Source organism: Rhopalosiphum maidis, chromosome 4 (assembly GCF_003676215.2).
Source record: "Rhopalosiphum maidis isolate BTI-1 chromosome 4, ASM367621v3, whole genome shotgun sequence".
NCBI classification, from domain to species: Eukaryota; Metazoa; Arthropoda; class Insecta; order Hemiptera; family Aphididae; genus Rhopalosiphum; species Rhopalosiphum maidis.
The window spans coordinates 8,168,235-8,189,099 of record NC_040880.1 but is presented as its reverse complement, the minus strand read 5'-3'; the positions used below and the strand labels follow the sequence as shown (position 1 = coordinate 8,189,099).

Genomic DNA, 20,865 nt, shown 5'->3' with positions numbered 1-20,865 from the left:
AACGCATGTTTTTTTTAAATTTAGTAATAGATTATTTTTAGTCAACCATTTTTTTATTAGTTTTAAATCTGTTTGTATAATATTGAATATCTCACCCCAAGAGACCCTATGCTATATGTTCAGCATAACAGTATCATCTGCGTAGCAAATCAGTTTGCATTTTAAAGGAAGTAAGTGAATATCGTATAATTCTATATTGAAAAATATTGGAGATATAACCATTCCTTGTGGTAGGTACACGCATTTTACTAAACACATGGAACTAATAAACTCATTTATTTTAACACATTGTTTTCTTTTCTATTATGTAAGATGTATTATGTTTATGTATGACGAAAACCACTGTATAGCTTCATTGTGTAATCTTAATTCATTTAATTTTTGTAATAGTATATTATGATCAATAGTGTTAAATGCTTTTGCTAAGTCTAAATAGACTGTAGCGCATTTATTATTGTTATCTATAGAGATTTATAAATAAATTGCGTCATCGTAGCAATGGTTTGGTCTGTACTTTTACCTTTTGGCTTTTTGGATTGGTAATCATTGTTTATTAGGTGGGTACTTATGATCCTAGGTCATTTTGTACGGTCGGGTAAAAATTAAGACAGCAGAACGCGGACAGTTTGTACTATTATATACATAAAGTACATATAAAGTATAAACGAGTCGTTATAGCATCTATACAAAATGAAAATCTCCTTAAGAATTCATAAGAGACACAATTTCAATGCGAGTGAAAATAATAATAAACTATTAAATTTATGTAACCAGCATCAAAAAAAGAAAATAACAAATTTTTAAATACCTTACTTAGGTATATTATATTATACATAACATGTAATTTTTAACAATTTTTTTAATATTATTATTTATTTATATTTATATTGTATACATTATAGTAGTAAAAAAACTAATTATTTTGACTTGTTAATGTATATTATATTTTTTAACGTTTGTAATATTGACTTTTCATTCAATTTTTACATTTACATTAATTTACATTTTAATACGAGTATATACTTCTTTTGTATTTAATAGTACAAAGTGTCCGCATTTTGAAAATCTAAAATGAACATTTTTATCCAACCGTACAAAGTGTCCGCGTTAAGCGGTTTAAACAATAGACCGTATAAAGTGACCGTTTTCCAGGTACTTATATTCTATAGCTTAGGTAATTTGCGATTTGCTGTAACTTCAAAAACGGTCTGCCGTTTGATTAAAACGACAAAACTTCATCTTTCGGATTTCACAATGACAATATAAAATAGTTTTGTTCATGATATGTGTATAAGTGTATAGCTATAGAGCTAAGTATAAATAATTAGTAAATTACTTTTATATTTTTGGATTTGTTTTATTTTACCTCCGCCACTATGGCGTAATGCCTATAGAGCAGGTCACATTATGCGCAAGCCACTATCAATTATTCAGGCCAATCAATTTATAAAGTGGACTAAATTACTGCAATATACGCAAATATATACCCTGCGCGGTCCAAATGACACCACTGAACTGTATCTGTATATTTCAGATATTCCTGTACATCTGGAATTAACTGAGATATTCGTGTCGGATACCCGATACACGACATTAATCTATGGACATCCAGTCGCGGATTCGTGGTATAGTATGAAACAGCAGCTAGTAGATTACATTTATTCAATTTCGTCGAAATTTCAAAAAGTCCTAGAACAAAATAATAACGTACCTAGTTCATATTATGAATCAATAAAAAAGTGTTAAGTACCTACTTACAGGTAGTATTGGATACAATATAGAGATGCATAAACATTGTAAACTTTAGCAAAGTAAATTAACGTACCTACATTTTATGGGTTTTCTTACAAGAATATAGAATAATTATCTTACTAGATAATTTTTTTTAACTGTAGTTGTTAAAACCGAGTAACTCGTAAATCATAATTTTAAATTTTAGCATAATATTTATTATTATTATTATTATTATAAGTAGGTAGTCTTTAAGACTATACGACCTATACATTATATACATACGTGTTCACATTTGGTCTATTTACATATTTTGTAAATATAAGCACTCTATATATGTATCAATCGATATTCAACACGATTGTCACAATCAGTAGCATCGTAATTATAGTAGTCATCGTTTTACCTTATACATTTTAATAATTAAAAAGATAAAAATTTATAATGTCGATATTGAAGTTATACTGTCTTACCATAAATCATAGTTTTATTTTTATTGTATGAATTATTTTCGATTCTAAACGAATTGTAAGTAGTTTCTTAAATGTATAGGTACATAGAATAATACCACGTGGGCTGACATTATTCGTTGCCTTCAAAATATGGCGCGTAACAGTCTTAACAGTTTTAACTGTAGACGATGAACGACTGGGCATAGTGTCGTCCATCAAAACATTCAAAATCCGCGTGGATGAGTTCCATTTCGCGCCCCGTTCGTCGAATCGACGACTGTTGCTTTCAATACCAATACCACTCTCGCGAAGTCACCGGTGAACGAAGTGGATGCTGCCGTAGTGTGCCGATTGCCGAACACTTATTGTTATTGATGATCTTTAATTACCTATATATATATTATAATACACATGCGACACTATATGTCTAGTAGTGATGGTAACTGGTGATACACTGATATAATACGGTGGATGTCAGTAATAAAAAAATATCACGGGTGTAAACGAAATCAGTGGCGTAATTACCGGGGGAGATTAGGAAGATATATATCTCCCCTTGGCTCTCCTTTTTTAGCGTATATTTGTGTTTTTTTCCATTTATCGCTTTATCAGTAAGTCATAAAATACTGGCAGGATGTCTGGCATCGACAGTTTTAGTCATATCACCCTCTTCTATGAAATTCTAAGTACGCCACTGAACGAAATCTATATAAAACACCCGTCGCCCGGTAATTAGGTACGCTATACTTACTATAGTATACTCACAGTGCGCATTGCGCAAAATACCTAAACACAGGTGCGACAAACATAATATATTATTAATATGTGACTACGTAAGTAGGGCAAAGTGGTTATACCTGCTTGTCTCATTTTTCTTTATACCTTTGCAAACAAGATACATCAGTAGACGATTTCAAACGACTTACACAAAATACACGCGTGTTGTATGCCTGCATAGATAGTTATATTGAGAAATGTTTGTATTACATTATTACATAGGTGTAAATTTTAATTTTTTGCTAACATTATAGTATCATCTCCCCTCATAAATCACAACCGTAACCGGCGTAACCAGTAATCATATTACGTTTTTGCGAAGCACCTATAGGTATTATATTATTGTATTAAGTATTATAAGGTGTACCTAAAAGTTAAAAATGTTCATTAATATAAGATATAACAGCGTTCTGCGAATGCTTAAATGCAATCATGAGTTAAATGCACTTATTATTTTTGTCTAATTGTTTTGTAGTGGCGACTGTCATGTATACTGAGACTTCGCGTGATCAATCAGACACTTAATCTTTACACTTTTACAGCCATTTACAAACCGGCCGCGGTATATCTAAAAAAATATACAAATATTGAAATATGGCCATATGGGCAATAGGTATATGCCGGTATATTATCAAAATATATAAATGTGATATTATGTACAACTAAAAAGTAGGTAGGTACCTAGTTAAATCCTATGATGCAAATATAATGCGTAATAAAATTACAAAATATGCAACAATATTATATGCATAAACAAATTTAAAATGTGCAGTAAGTATAGGCTTTTATTAAGTATTTGATAAATAATAATATTAAGCTAATTAATTAGTATGCATAAAAAGATTATTTATTATATATTATATAAGACTATTTATTTTTTTTTTTAATAGCAATTAAATAGGTATTAGAAATATTATTTTCGATTACACACGATTTGTAAATGATAATCTTAACTTTTAAATTAATACATTTTTATTCAACAAATCATTTCTCGTTTGTAAATTAAAAAAGTGAGAAAAGAGGAAATAACTAATTTATTTAATAGGGGTGTATACAATTTGCAAATTATAATAAAGTATTTTTAATATAATAACAGAATATTCCTTAACCTTTCAAATAATATGACATCGATAATATGCAAAATATCATTTGGTCAATAGAATCAGTTTGATTTGAAAAGATTTTTTTAATTCCAGACTTTAGCCATGAAAAATACAAAATTTGTACGAGTAATGATAACAAAAATATATATATCTGCATAAATTCGTGAAAACATAAAAAAAGTTTTGCATTTATTTGCAATTGGTGATGTTTTGATGTCGATTGGTCTAAGTAGGGGGGGACTGGCTAAAAAAATTGAAAAATTGATAAAAAATATAAAAAAGATTTCGTCTTAAAGATAAAGTCGATCGGACAAAGTGGGAGGCTACGTGAATTTTGTCCCCCCCCAATATTGAATTTGATTTTACTTTAAACTGTATGATTTGCAATTGGACAAGCACGATTTTCAATGATATGGTGGTATTTTGAAATCGATTGGTACAAAGTTCATGTTTTGTAATATTATCGTCATCTTTTTATACAGACATATATTAATATTATAAAGGTTCGAGAGAGGTCAAATAAAATAACAATAAACTAAAATAACTAAATTATTATGTATTTGTTGTATCTTATTCTTACAAAAACGTTTTTAATTTTGTCTGATACAAATTTTTTTATCTATTTTTATCAAATGAACTAGCACCGAAGAAAAGGCCCGGATTAATTCAATCGTAGGCCCTAGTCAAAGCCGTAGCTGGAGGAGGGTCCAGTGATCCTGACCCTTCAAGATTTTTTTAAAAATAGAAATATTTTATGGTGATGAATAAAGTTAATTGACAATAAATTTTCAGTATTTATATTTAAAAAAAATGTTGACCCCCTCTCTGAAATTTTTTTCAGTAGCAGAATTGGCCCAAGGCACAGTGCTTTTAATTCCTATGTACTTATACAGCACTGCGGTGTCCAGTATTTAAATGGGTATAAAACCTTCTGTTTAGGAGAGGAACTATTGAATTTCGATGTTAATCCTTTAAAAACAAAAAAAAATCAAATCTAAATTTTTCTATGATAATAATTTTAAGAATTCTTAAAAACAATTAATTTTACTCCGTCTACAAATATATAGAAAATTAAATTGTTAAAACCATAAAAAAAAACTTATTTTACGCCAATTTGAATATTTCTTTATCCCTCGTATTTAAGTATTAAACAAGATAATTGTAACAAAAAAAATAGTAGGCCCAAAAATGTTCGTAGGCCTTAAGCACAGTGTCTATAGTGCCTATGCGCTAATACGGCCCTGCCGAAGAATGGTTACAAGTTAAGGATAATAATATTCTAACTAGATTAATGATTAGGTAGCTGATTTGGCAATGCTTTTCTGCTCTTAGATTTATTTAAAATTTAATTGCTTCTTGTGAATTGTATATTTTTAAAGCTCGTGATGACTTTTTCTATTGTGCTTAAGGCATTGATCAATTTTTCACTGGATTTAAAAATAATCCATCAAGTTGAAATTATAATTGGTTTTAGAAATTTTTAGTTTTAATGATTTTATATATTAATTATTAAATACTATTATAGTAAATACTTAATACAGTAAATATACGGTTTTGAATAAAAATAATCTAACACTATAATAAATTCCTGTTGTTTTTTAAATTGAGTAGATACATTGTTTATAAAGTGAGTTAAGATAATGGTTTTAAACATTATGAGTTAAATTTATTATTTGTTAACTATTAATTTTAACAACTTTGTGTTCACTTAATTTGAATTAATTATTTCGATTAACTTGTGTCCATCTTTGTATATTTAGATGTAATACAAGTTTACGAGTGGCACTGAATATAGTATTGTAGAATGGCTATATATTGTTTTCATAATCGTTAAATTTTTCCCATTATAACATTTTGCATGTCTCATCAGTTTTTTATTGCTTCTTACATATCATCAGTGTCTAATTGAATATTTGTTTATTTAAAATACTTCATCGTGTTAACAACTATGATCTACGTGTTTTATCGATGGCTGAGATAAACTATGTTTTACATTTCATATTTAACATACATATATTGTAATATAGCACTCTTTGAAAGAATGTAACATTTTCATTAAAAACTTTAAAATGTATTTCTATAATAATTGTTACTTAGTATATATAAATCAATAATAATATGTCTTTAGAATACCTGAAACTAATAATTTATAAAATAACCTATTGGCTGCTAATCGTCTAGTAAAAAAATGAATTTAATGAATTTATATATTAATAGATATACGTCATAATATTGTCAACAGTAAAATTAGTTATCTTATGTATTCAATAAAAACTTTTGTAAATAGTAATACGATAGCTTATCAATTATAGGTAAAAATGTAAAATAATCAAAATATGCATGTATAGGTATATTTAAAAAGTATAATATAATAATTGTATCAAGTTGCATTAATACTTAAAAAATATTGTCACATTCAATATGCATTTTAATTTGTTTTATAATATATATATTTCCAAATGTCATATTAAACACAAGAAAAAATATGTTACACTTTATATTTTTCTCATGTTATGTTTTCAGTTTTGACACTAGTAATATATAAATATATATATATAAAAAATACAATAATGAAACATTTTATTAAAATAACCAGTTAAATTAATAAGAAATATCGTGCTGAGAAAATCATTGAATTTAATACAATAAAATATTTAAATACTTATATGTAAGGCATACAATTTTTAGTTAATTTATCAAATCTTAATAGGATTATAAAGCTATCAATTTAGTTAAATAATATAATAAAAAAATTATATTAAATTTACCGTCTATTTTGATATCGATTATTTTGACCACGATTGAATCGATTGTTCCTATTATTTTCTCTCGACGTTCCTTGGTATGAGTCAGAATAAGTATTATTACTTTTATACGGATTTTTACCTTTATAATAATTGGAAGAATTTTGATGGTATTTATTATAAGAATCCTGTTGTTGCCCTTGATAATAATTATTACTTCGATTTTGTGAGTAAGGATCATTGTAATTATCTACTTGGTTAGCTGAATATGGATCAGGTTTTTCTGGAGATATATTGTATTCATTAGATAGCTCCTCAGAAGTATGATATTCATTAGATTCCTCTTGAGATATATTATATATATTTTGCGAGTCTTGAGATGCACTATATTTATTGGGTGGGTCTTGAGATAAATATTGATTAGATGAATCTTGAGATACATTGTATTTATTGGATGGCTCTAGTGATATATTGTAGGTATTAGGTTGTTCTTGTGGTATATTGTATTTACTGGGTTGTTCTTGCTTTTTATCATATTTTTTAAGCTGATCTTGTGATTGACTGTATTTATTAGGCTGTTCTTGTGGTTTGTCGTATTTATTAGGTTTTTCTTGAGGATTATTGTATTTATCAGTTTGATCTATTAAAAATGTAGTGGATGTAGATGGCTGTGGGGAATAATTAGCGTCATTTTTTTTAGCTGAATATGGATCTAAAGAATATGAAATGGTATGAGGTTCATTATTAGAATTTTTGTAAAATGATTGGTTAGGAGTGGTTTGCTTTGTATTGGTAGGTTCTAACCCATAATCAGATTTTATTTCTGGTAAAAATTGTTTTAAACTACTTAAAAGTTTTTGTTGCTCTTCAGTGATTTCAAAATTAACAGTCATGTTTTTCACATCTTCATCTTTCTGTTCACTAACTTTTTCTTTAACAGCCTTACAAACGTCTGATAGTTCATAATTATCATCATCTTCATCATCTTTAAACATAGAAGTAACTTCTTGTAAGTTAGATGGTCCCATATCAATGTACTTTCTCAATTTTTTCACTTCTTCTGGTTTTTTTTCTCCTAATTTTTTTAAATAAGTTATAAGTCCATCCTGTTCATCAGAATTCAAATCTCTGAAATTTTTTAATAAGTTAATTATATCGCCCTGTGATAGTTGATCTAAATTCATTTTGTCAACTTCTTCCTTCTTATTAACTTCTTCATAAGCAGTTTTTAATACATCTCCGCCGTTATTTATGTTTGCTAATAAGTTCTTAGCTCCTTGAATATTATCTCCAGACTGCGCCATACCCACAACAGCATTTATGAGAGTTTCTAAATCATTTTGTGACACATCCACTTTACCTTGTGCTAGTAATGCTTGAGTTATTTGCTGAGCAATAGCCATTTTATCAATAACACCAACTCCAGGCACTACAATTGGAGCAATTTTAGGTGTAAGTATAGGAGTGGATATAGGTATGGATGTAGGTGTAGAATTTAACATGCTTGATGTAGGTATAAACTTGGGTGCTAACTGCATCAATTTTTCAATGTTACGTATAGAAAACATGGTAGCATTTACTAAACTTCTTTTAACAACTCCTGCTAAAAGTTGTCCTTTAAGTTTTTCCTTCACTGTTTCAAACATCACACAGTTGTCTGGAGTTAACAGTTTAATTGATGATTTTGGTTCTATTTTTTCCATTACAAGACCTTTAGACAACAAATCAACTATTTTAGGTGCTAATAAACCTAATTGACTTTCCAATACGCTCAGTTGTCTCAACACAGTAATAACATTTAATGGATTTTCAATTTTAATTTTTTCCCTAGGTTTATTATGATCATTGATTTCATTTATTGAATCCTCTGAATCTGAATTAATAGGAGATGCCCCAGCAACTCTAGGCTTTCTATCGTTAGACGATTTATTAACTACAATATCAGAGTCTCTATCTAATACTTCAGATACTGGAATATTATGCCAACTATGTTTTAAATCTATTGATGACTTTTTATCTTTTAAGGGAGGAGAATCTCTGGAAGGAGATTCTGAAGAACTTTTATCCATATTAATATCACCTAGTATTTTATTTTTCAGTTTTTCCATCTTTTCATTAACTTCTTCATCGTGCATTTCCTGTGTGCGTTTACTCCATGAAAGGATCCACTCAGGTTTAAAATCATAAGTATTTGGATCTTTACCCTCCATTTGCAATTCTTTAAAACGTCGATTCCAAAACTTTTTCCATTCATCTGGATATAATGGATGTTTTTCAGGGTTTTTTTCATGATAACTTAACTTTTTCTCCATTTCAATTTTCATTTCTTCTACAGCTTTTTCATATTCTTGTATCAATCTTTTTCTTTTACTAGTATTCCTGAAAATCAAAACTTATTATAAACATGTATTTATATTATAATACTAACAAATTAATTTTATTGCAAATATAATTTATATTTATATCAGTTATATCCTAACCTTTCTTTTTGTGTATGATATTCAGTTGAATACATATCTGGAGAGTAGAACCTAGGTCTACTAGCCGGAGGGAATCTCATAAATGGTCTAGGGAAAGACATATAAGGTGCAGCATAAAACATTCTAGGATGCGGATGTCCTGAGACATAACCCGACATAGAGTGCATAGAATGTACATTTGGTGGAGGGGAAAGTTGTCTTCTGTAAGATTCATCTCTTTCTCTGCTTCTGCTTCTATAACGCCTTCTGGTATAAGACATAAATAAATATATACTGATAAACGCTTTTTTTTTTTTTTTTTTTGTAATAAATTACCGATGACTAGAATATTTATTATTACGGTTGTAGTAAGGTGAACGAGATCTTGATCGAGAATGTGAACGAGATCTCTGTCTAATCATTACAGGAGTTTTTGAACGGGTACGTGATTTATGACGATATGGACTTCTAGAGCGGTGATGTCTTCTAGGTGGTGATCTACGTCTTCTATCTTTGGATTCTCTACCTACAAATGAACAATAATTTATTAGAACTTGAAATATTTTATGTAAATTAATTATTTTATAATAATTGACAAATTTACTTGATACGCGTTTTCTTGGTCTAGATTCAGTATTTGTTTTAATATCAACAAATTCTATATCAGAATCACTGTCTTCTTTATCATTCTTTGAGCGTAGTTGGGATTTATTTACAGCAATTCTTGGATTTTTATTAAACGATCTAAAATTTATACATTTTTAGAATATTAATCAATTAAAAGTAATTAAAAGATGTAAAAATTATTTAATATAATTTTACTTACGTTTCAGCTTTAATAGCCTTTTGTTTTTCTTCTTCATCACGTTTATTTTTTTCAGTTATTTTTTTTAAAGGAACTTAAAATAAGTAATTCAAAATTAAAATATTAAACATTTAAAATGAAAATAATAAAGTTATGCTTAATGCTCAAATAATGATATTAAGGTAGTTAAACATTAAAAATTACTTACATTTTTCTTGCAATAATGAAGGATTTTCAACAAATTCTGATTTTATCATATCTAACATCCATAGATCTTCTGGATTTTCCCTGTGTTAAAAATAAACATAATGTACTAAAAATATTCAATATTTTTTGAATTTTTCTTAAGTCCTTGTATATGTGTTCTTTAAAATGTGCAGCTTACAGTTGTTTTATTTAATGTTTGACAGATAAATTTTAATTTTAAAATTGTATTATTAAGAAATTAATGATTGTCTCCGAGTATTTGTTTACAAAAATGATAACAAAATAATGTTTATTTTTCAACTTATTTATATACAAATGATGACATAAATCACAGCTTTGAACTGAGTAATACTTTTATACATGACTTATTACTGTTGATTATAGGTATATTGTTATACCGATAGGACCTGCTGAAATCACAGATATACAATACATAAAAAAATGATATGCTCATGTGGTAGCAATATACACAAGAATAAAAGGTTCATAAGATTGATCATGATAAAGGAGTTTGGTAGATAATGATATTAAAGACGATAGATCAGTAATAAATAAAAAATAAAAACTCTCCAGTACCATATAAAATTTAATACATTTTGTTTATGGTATTAGTTGTGATGAAAAAAATTTTCCAAGTTATAATGACACATTACAATATTACATCCGAAATAATTTAATGATTAGAAATCAACATTTGTGAGTTCTAAATAGCAATATTATATTGATAAATAATATTAAAGTTAGAGAAAATAATCAGCATGATTGATTTCAAAAATTTTATTTTAGTGTCACACAAAATATTGGCAACACAACCGAATAGTTTTTAAAAAGGTTTAAATGTATTACATATACAAGTGGTAATAAATTGTATATATTATTTTTATATTTCTTTGTAACATTAGAATAAGACAATATTATTATATACATTTTTAAACAGGTTTATTATTAAAACTTACTAACTATTATCTATATAATAAACCTTAAACAGTTTAACATATCTAATATTTACCTAAATTACTAAAATTTACTTACATGATATGTTTTCCATTATTTACTTGTCTTAAGATTTTTATTTTTTCAGTAGATACATCAAATAGACTTGCATCAATCACTATTGGTTTCATACGGCCATATGTTTCTTCTATTTTCCCGATAACATGAAACACTAACTCTTGAAATCCTTTAGAAGATACTTTGTTTAATTTTTCCAGTGCGCTAGCTAATGTTCTAAAATATCTTCGCTAGGGTTTAAATTGAAAAATTTCATCTTTACATAATGAATATTGACAATTTATAAAAATAGTATTTACCAAATATGCCATGTGGTGATTAAAGCTTCGCAAATGATTAGGAAAAGTTCGTGGATCACCTCGTTTATCACACAATGCACACATATACCTAGGTTCTTCAGTTGGTTCAGATGGCAATAATTCTAAAATAAATTCTATACCTATTAATGGTATAAAAATTGAATCCAATGTAGCTTGAATACGGGCTAACACATTATCAACTTCATCTTCCATTCCTGGTGGTATTGGTTCACCCGATACCATTGACGGCATACCAACACTTATTCCAGCTATTTCAATATCACCATATATATTTAAAACACAGTACGAGGAATGCTTAACTATATCATTAGTATAAAAAAAAAACATATTTACTTTCTGAACATGCTCTGATAAAGTTTTTTGCTGGAAAACAAGATTTTCCCATTTCTAATAAATGCATTTTGTTGGTTAAATGCTCTTCGAGCAATGACAAAGTTGGAACTTTGAAAGGATAACAAGCGTGACATGACCATGATCCTGTTGTTTTATTTAAAGTTATTAAGTATCCAGTTGTACCGTTATCCAAGTGAACAACTGTGGATAACAACTGTTCTTCTCGAGAAAGACCGATGGGTGCCTAAAAAATGTAAAACTTTAAAATATATTTGTTATAATTTAAAAAAAAAATTAACTGATTAAATTTTAACCATTTTTATCATTGATAAAAACTTAATTCTCTGCATTGTAAGGTTGTTTATTTTAGTTTAATTTATATCGAAACAACAATTATGAATTGTATATTTTTTAATAGCTTTCTATATTATACAATTATAGCTTAATAATTACAAATAAATAATTAAGCGTAAATACATTAGGTAAAACAATTTTAAATCGTTTATCTGTATGACTAATAATTCAAACATTTTATTTTAAAATTCATTAAAAATGTTAACAACAGATAATAAAAAATCTTTCTGACATATTAATACAATAAAATCATATTCTATTTATTTTTCTAAATAACAATTAGCTCAAGTAAAGTTTGTATACAACAATAAAATAATACCATACAGAGTATATCACAATGATCTGACACATTCATACATAATTTTAATGTAAAATGGTCATATCTTCACGATATATTGTTTACACGTTCAAAAATGCATTAAATAAAAAGCATAATTCAAATATAACTTAATTAAGACATATTATAAAAGAAGAGGATAAGATCAGACAAAAAGAAATTTTTGATAAAACCATTTATTAAATTATAGATAATAATTACCATAACAAATTTATCATATGACTGAAGAGGATTAAATTTAATTTCTTTATTACAGAATTAGATTTTTTGGTTTACATTTTTATTTAATATCCGATGATTCTGATCAATAAAGGTAAAAATGCCTTTTCAATAGGAGTATAGAAAATATAATTTTGTACACTATACCAAAGTCACAGATAGTATCAACTTCCAGTAGATTAGGTAGAGAATTTATATCACTATAGTATATTGAATTAATTTTGTTATAATAATGAAAGAATGACACTTCAATGTATTTAGAAACATTTAGGTCTAAGTATTATAAACATAACAATTTAAAGTACAATATAATCATATTGTGATTGTAGTTGTAAGTGTACTCCATTAATAATACAGCAAAATTTGATTGATTTAAATAAACCTATATAAAAAGATATTCATATTTGAATCAAACTCAATCCATTTGTCTTCAAAAAGAATATTGCAGGAGCAGTGGCAGAAATAGGAATAATGTTTAGAGGGGGCTCAAGCCTTATTAAGAATAATATACATTTCATTAAAGTATTAAATATAATGGACATTTTTAATTAACAAAATAATTTAGTTACAGAAAAAAAAAACTATTGTAACAATAAGAAAAAAAAAATATTCTTGAATCTTGAAAATTTGTTAATTTTATGTTATAATTACATGTTTCAATGTTTGTTAAAACATAACTGTTTTCATTGCTGTCAAAAAATATAGAAAATATTCCCTTATTACGTCACAATTTCTTCAGTTTGAGTAGATTAGTTCAATAATATTAGTAATATAAATACTTTTACTTTCAATTTCAATATAGCTTGAATATTCTAAGGTACTTCATTCCATCTATTGTTTAGAACTAATATATTATCATTGTTTATAAATAATCAGCATTTATAATAAATTATATTAAGTTTGAAAATTTAAGTATATAAAATAACTAACAATTTGGTTTAAGACATTTTTTTTATATTGTTCCATATTACAAATGAAATAACTAAAACTTCCTTAAAAATATTATTGTGAGATAAATTTTCTTATTATAAATAAATATTAGTAAAATGCTATTGATAATTATTTTCATTTATATTTTTAAATATACTTAAAATAAATCTAATATAGTTAAAAGTATAATTGTTTTTAATTTAAATCATACAGTTAATTAATAAAATATTTATGTATATTAGATACATTATCAGAAACAATATCATTCTTTAGCGAAACAAATGGGTACAGACGAAATAGTAAATACACAATTAGACTAAATGTATTTTCATTATTAATTTTTTAGTATATTTCTTTAAGTAACCAAAAATTATTACAATGGTTATTAATAATAATATTCACACTAAGAATTATATATAATAAGTCTATTAAATTAAATTTATTAAACAAATAAATTTTTTAGTAATTATTCTGAGCTAATAAGTATATAAGGGAAATTCATAAAATAGAATTCATAAACTTGTATGATAATTTATTTGAAATAAGATTTTAAATTAATTAATTACCAAATTAATTTTATCTAATCATTACTAAAAAATATTTTTTGAATGATATAACATAGCGAGAATGTAAAAAATTGAATACATAAATTACATTTAAAATACAATAAACAGATTTAAAAGTATAAATAATAATAATAATAATATTTTAAGTGAAATATTATTATATTATTTACTAAATTTATAAAAGTAACAATTCTGAAATAATAATAGAAAAATAAAAATTTAATGTTATGAAATACCAAACTAAATACATCAATATTTTATGTAGAAAGTATACACGCAACCAATTTAAATAAACAAACATTATTACCTTAAATGTTGAACGTACTGGTGGTGGAGATGCTGCTTTTGGAGGTTTGGTAGGAATAAAAGGTTTATCAATGACAACATTCTCATCTTCTTGAAAACTTGACTCAATATCAAAATCATTAAAATTTTGATAATGCATTGAAATAGCAAAGTTGTAAAATAAACACTTGATAAAAAACAAAATGTATCCTCAAAAATAAAATAATTTAGGTAATCTAATCACTGCACTCAAGATCAAATTTTATTAAAACGTGTGCTCTTCTAGTCACTTCAATGGAAGGATGTTTCTTATGTGGCTGATTTTAGATAACTGAAAAATAACAATATATTTTACTATTTATAATTTAATAAAAATTTAATAACTTATAATTTAACATTTAATCCATTCAAGCGGATAAAACCTTTTATTATATATACATACAGGTTGATGGACCAGATTAATTTTCTGATTTTAAATAAAATAATTGTTATTAGTTTGAAGAATTTATAACATTACTATACAAAAAAAAAAATCAATTTTTACTGTTTTTAAATGGTAATTTATTATCTTAAATTAATATTCTAGAACTAGATACTTTCCTAAATATTTTAAAGTATAAATATAAAACAAAAAACACTTTATTTTCATTCATAAATAAATACCAATTGCAGGGTCGGAGGGCCGGGATTCCTGCCTGGGCCCTTGCCGTATTATAGTTCCTGGGCCCCTACACTGTGTTATCCAAAATACAGTACAAAATTATTATTGGGCTCTAGAAAATAATTCCTGCTTGGGCCCTCAGGTACCCAGGCCGACCCTGACCAATTGATTAAAAATTCAATGTTTTAATATCAACATTTTTTAAAAATTAATTTTTTGAGAATATGAAATTAAATTGTATAGGTTATTATTTAAAAAAAAAATATGCATTTACTATAGTAAAAAATAGAAAAAATATTTGATATTGTTTTTCTAAATTTTATATATACTTCAAGCTAAATGAAATCATAAAAATTCCCGAGATAAATAGGGCATTATTAATTATATCACCTTGTACATATACATGATTGAAATTAAATTAATAAAAATAGTATTAAAACTATAAAATTAGCATGGCTGTCCTCAGAAAGTCAGAACTTATTTACCTTCTCTCCCATTTTCCCCTCCATAGGTATGACATTAATAAGCAATAATTATTTTATATGATATTTAAGACTTAATTTAATTCATACAATGTGCATTACAGTGTACAATGACAAATTCATTAAACTCTAAAAGTTAAATAAATTATGTTATTTTTATTATTAAAAAAGACAAGTAAATGTAATACAAATTTATTTATTTAGATTTAATATTTAAAAAACTTTAAGAATGGATTTTTTTTTATGCATTAATATATGATTAAATATTATTTTAATTCTCAAATTAACTTTAGTTAATGTCTCGAAAAAAGAATTTAAAAAAAAAAAACAAAATTAAAATTTACACTATTTCAAGCACAAAATATTTAACAATTTATTACTTTTAATTGGACACAGAAACATTGAATATAAATTCACAATGTTTATAAAAAATATATACTATATATACATTGATAAATTAATGTTCTATGTCTTTTTTATACTTACCTTTCCTTAAAATCCAAAGTGATATGATGTGTTGTATTATAAGGATATTTAATAAGTTTAAATCACTTCAATTTTTTATTTTTATTAAAATCATAGTATTTAACATAAAAAATATTAAATAAAATTAGTACATAATATACTCAAAAATTAATAATAATGGATAAAATAAACCCTAGAGTAATAAATTATACATAGATAACTATATACAATCGTATATTAATCATATTGTATCGTTAAAGTACATTATTATAATTAGTGTAAATTGAAATCACAAAATAATGTCTTTATTAATACCTACAGCTACCTGCCAAGTCTCTACCAATAAAATATTTTATAATAAATTAAAAAACCTAATACAACGTTAATTGCAGAAGAAACCAAATAGCATCAATTAACATTGTTTGCATATACTAAATAATGCCAATTGGCATCATGTACCTTGTTATTAAATGCATTATAATTTGGTTAGCATAACATTTGGACTATTAGATTTTGTTAGTGCCCTTTAAAGTATTTTTACGGGTTTTATTATATAAGTATGTGCATTACATAATGCATTTTTATACATTGATATTTTAATATTTAATATTTTTCAAGATCAAGACAAAGTAGGTATGATGCAGCTAACGTGATAAGTCATCCCATAAGTATAATATAATTTTTCTTCCTCACAATATTCAACATCAACTAATCAATTAAAACTCAACCAGTCAAGAAATTTACTTTACAGACATGAAAAAAAAAATAATAAGCAATATTAAAAATAAATGCCAAGGTTATGTTAGTGAATTGTGAGTTGAATAATATTTAAATTTATGTTAATTGTATTAATAATTTATACTTGTATCAATTTTGTTCAATATTTAAATAAATAGATCAAAAATAATTTTAATTAAAAATTAATATCATTGAGTAAAAATACTATAATCAACAAAGAAGGTTAGAAATTATAGCTTAAATATTTTAAAATCTATATTGATAAAAATAATAATATCAATGATAAATTTGTTGAATAATAATGAAATGAGAAAAGAATGATGGCAAATAAAAATTGTTGAAAAAAATATTAAGCCTAAAGCTTATACACTATTCAATAATATTTGTATGACATGTTGATAATTTATTTTTGATACGTGGATAACTACACTACTGTAGATAATACTAATAATTTTAAATAAATATGTCATACATTTTAATTTATAAAGTGTTTTAATAAAATAACAACACAAAGAAAAAGACCATTCCCTATATAATATACAAAAAATAATATATTGTTCAGGAAATTTAAATCTAACACTGTTAATAAATTTAATTATAATGGACATTATTTAGCTATAATAATTTAAATACATAAGTACCCATTAAATTTGTTTTTAATTTTAATAAATTTAAATAGGTACATCAAATAATTTTAGTATATACGAGGTCTAATCAAAAAGAATCGAGACTGTTAAAAAAAAAAAAAATATATTAGATAAAGTTATTTACATTCAATCTCCTTCAAAGTATGCTCCTTCTGAGTCCATACATGTTCTCCAACGTTTCTGCCATTTTTGAAAACACCTGTGGAAGTCATTTTTAGAAACTCCTCATAGCTGCTCCGTCGCATTTTGTTTTATTTCATCTACATCTTGAAAACGTTTACCATTAAGCGCCATTTTTATTTTTGGGAATAAAAAAAAATCACATGGAGCTAGGTCTGGTGAATAGGGGGGTTGAGAAACAACTGGGATACCATGTTTAGCCAAAAACTGCTGCACAACATGGGCTGAATGGGCTGGTGTATTATCGTGATGCAATTTCCAACTACCAGACTCTTTAAACTCGGGTCTTTTTCTTCGTACAGCGTCTCGTAAACGGCGAAGAACATCAATGTAGTACTCCTTTGTTATAGTCTGTCCTTTAGGAGCATACTCATGATGAACAACACCTTGGTAGTCAAAAAAAACGGTCAACATGACCTTCACTTGACTCCGAACTTGACGAGCTTTTTTGGGTCGTGGTGAATCAGGTGTCTTCCACTGCGAAGATTGTACCTTTGTTTCTGGATCGTAGCCATATACCCAAGTCTCGTCACCAGTTATAATTGATTTTAAAAAAAATCATCAGATTCGAAACACTCTAGCAAATCAGTGGCGATCTGTTTTCGATTTTCTTTTTGCTCACCTGAGAGCAATTTTGGTACAAATTTGGCTGCAACTTTTCTCATGTCTAAATCAGTCGTCAATATGGTTTGAACTGATCCAAATGAAATTTGAAACTCATTACTAAGTTCCATAATTGTCAAACGACTGGTTACCTCGTATTGCTGTTCGTATTTTTTGTATCATTTCCTCATTGCGGCTTGTTGATGGGCGTCCTTCACGTTCATCACTTTCAACAGTTGTTCTACCCTCTTTAAATCGTTTAAACCATTCAAAAACGCGAGCACGGGACATGGTTTCATCTCCATAAGCTAACAATAACATTTGGTAGGTTTCAGTAGCCGTTTTTCCCAGTTTATGGCAAAATTTAATGCACACTCGTTGTTCTGTATTTTCGCTCATTATGAAATCCGACGGGACGTAAAAACATACTTGACTTAATCGCACCTAGAAGCCGACTGAAACAATTTTAATCTAATCTATGTCTAATATATTTTCCCAACATATAAAGTTAGATTAATATAGCACATGCAAGTTCATACTCAAACCGGTTTACGATTAATCGTATCAGTCTCGATACTTTTTGATTAGACCTCGTACATTCATATTGTTCTATGATATATTAAAATTAACCATACAGTAAAAATGTAATAAACTAGATTTACTCTATGTTGTACCTGATAGTATGAATTAACCGTTTACTTACCTTACAGGAGGTTGATCTTCAAAACTTCTTTACTACCAATTATTAACTGATAAATTCCAAAAATCTTGATAAAAATAATTTTTAAAAAAACAAAGTTACCAAATACTTTTCTGGTTTAAGAATAACATTTTTATTTTTTAGATACATCATTAGTAAAATACCAATAATTATATTTATCTTTGTCAAATTTTACTCCAAAATATACTTATCATTAAGCAGGAAATAATATAATATCATAAGTCAAACAAAGAATAATAATATCTGCATATAATTTTCAAGTTAACATCTATCTTTATTGTTACACAGAATTAAAAAAGTTATTATTTTATAAAAGAAACCAATTTACACAATTTCATTTAAAAATAAATTTCACATAATTGACCATAGTTATAAAAATAATTTATATACCAAGAAAAAATATGAAATAACCAAAGTTATTTTAATATAAACATATGATTTATTTCGTTTAAGACTGAGACAAAGTAAATGAAGTACAATTTTATACATCAACAGAAGAAATGTGTTTGCGTATACCTTTTATCGTTACCAATTTTATTCTAAATTTATGATAAAAATGATTAAACGTTAAAATACCATAGAAATCCTCATTATTTTGAGGTGTTATTATAAATAAGAAATAAAAATGTCTATTAATTGGCAGTATCCACAATTTATAAATGTTTGTTAAGAAAGGTATCACTTTATAAAATTAAAATAACCGTATATTATTTAATCTATAATATGACTAATAATTTATTGATTATTATGTGACTCTGGGTAGTGTTGCTAATGATACAAAATAATATACTTATATCATATAGCTTCAATATGTTGTATTTTGTTTTCTACAGGTCAGGAACCAAGCTTTTATATAAATACATAAAATATAAAATTTCATAATAACCCTATAGCATTTGGTTAAAGACTTACCAAGTTAACATTTATTCCTGAACTAATAAATTTACATATAAATTGACAATAGGTATCATAATGAGTTAAGATAGACATAAATTATCTAGGGTGAATTAGCTACAGTAAAATTTCTTTTTGATTGTATAGGTATATTTTACATTGTTCACATGCTACCATTTCAATCAGGTAACATGTTATTTTAAATTTATACCAACTGAAACTCAATGGCTGAAATTTTTTTAGGTCAATTAACCAACTGTTACCTTACAGTTTACAATATTTTAAATCAATATAACAGTGTTTCAAACAAACTATTCTATGTCTAAAACGTATTTCATCTCACCTGATTGAAAGAAAATATAATTAGTTTTACTTACTTTGCAAGATAAGTTTACTTCTGGTTGAAAAATATGTAAACACAATAGTTTTCACGTTTTAACTTTAAATTTACATTGTTACCCACGACTATGTAACAATTAAAAATAACAGACAGAAAAATCTTCAAATCGGTCGTGTTTGTTTATTGTCTACCCGTAAAAAATAAAGGATTTTTCATGATGAACAATTGAAATCAATTAATAACATAAGTACAACAAAATATTATTATACTTGAGTTATTTTGATAAACAACAAATTGTAAAACATTAAAATTCCTTTACTCTATACGTCGTGTTATTTACTGTAAGTAAGCAATAAGTACTTCACGGTAAACGCCAAATGGTAATATCGAAGAACTGCATAATATTCACAGATAAGTTTATTGTATATTATTGTATTTATCTGTGATATATCAAATATCAATCATGGCACGAGTGATCTAACGAAAAGTGATAAACGTTTC

General features: G+C 26.2%; 1 protein-coding gene across 3 annotated transcripts; it reads right to left on the bottom strand.

The window, feature by feature from the left end:
- Window positions 1–6,624: 6,624 nt before the first annotated feature.
- LOC113554307 (uncharacterized protein CG7065-like) lies at window positions 6,625–20,767 on the bottom strand. 3 transcript variants are annotated; one of them, XM_026958101.1, is made up of 11 exons: window positions 20,402–20,767; window positions 14,656–14,964; window positions 11,943–12,186; window positions 11,589–11,857; window positions 11,311–11,519; window positions 10,280–10,359; window positions 10,093–10,165; window positions 9,871–10,010; window positions 9,603–9,792; window positions 9,288–9,530; window positions 6,625–9,186 (listed from the first exon to the last, which is right to left on the bottom strand). In XM_026958101.1, exons 2-11 carry the CDS (start codon window positions 14,791–14,793, stop codon window positions 6,828–6,830), a joined length of 3,945 nt encoding a protein of 1,314 aa, XP_026813902.1. In that variant the 5' UTR covers window positions 14,794–14,964; window positions 20,402–20,767; the 3' UTR covers window positions 6,625–6,827. The 3 variants fall into 3 exon arrangements, with proteins under 3 accessions (XP_026813902.1, XP_026813894.1, XP_026813908.1); XM_026958093.1 differs by having other exon boundaries at window positions 6,628–9,186; window positions 9,288–9,533; XM_026958107.1 differs by lacking the exon at window positions 14,656–14,964 and having other exon boundaries at window positions 6,630–9,186; window positions 9,288–9,533.
- Window positions 20,768–20,865: the final 98 nt, after the last annotated feature.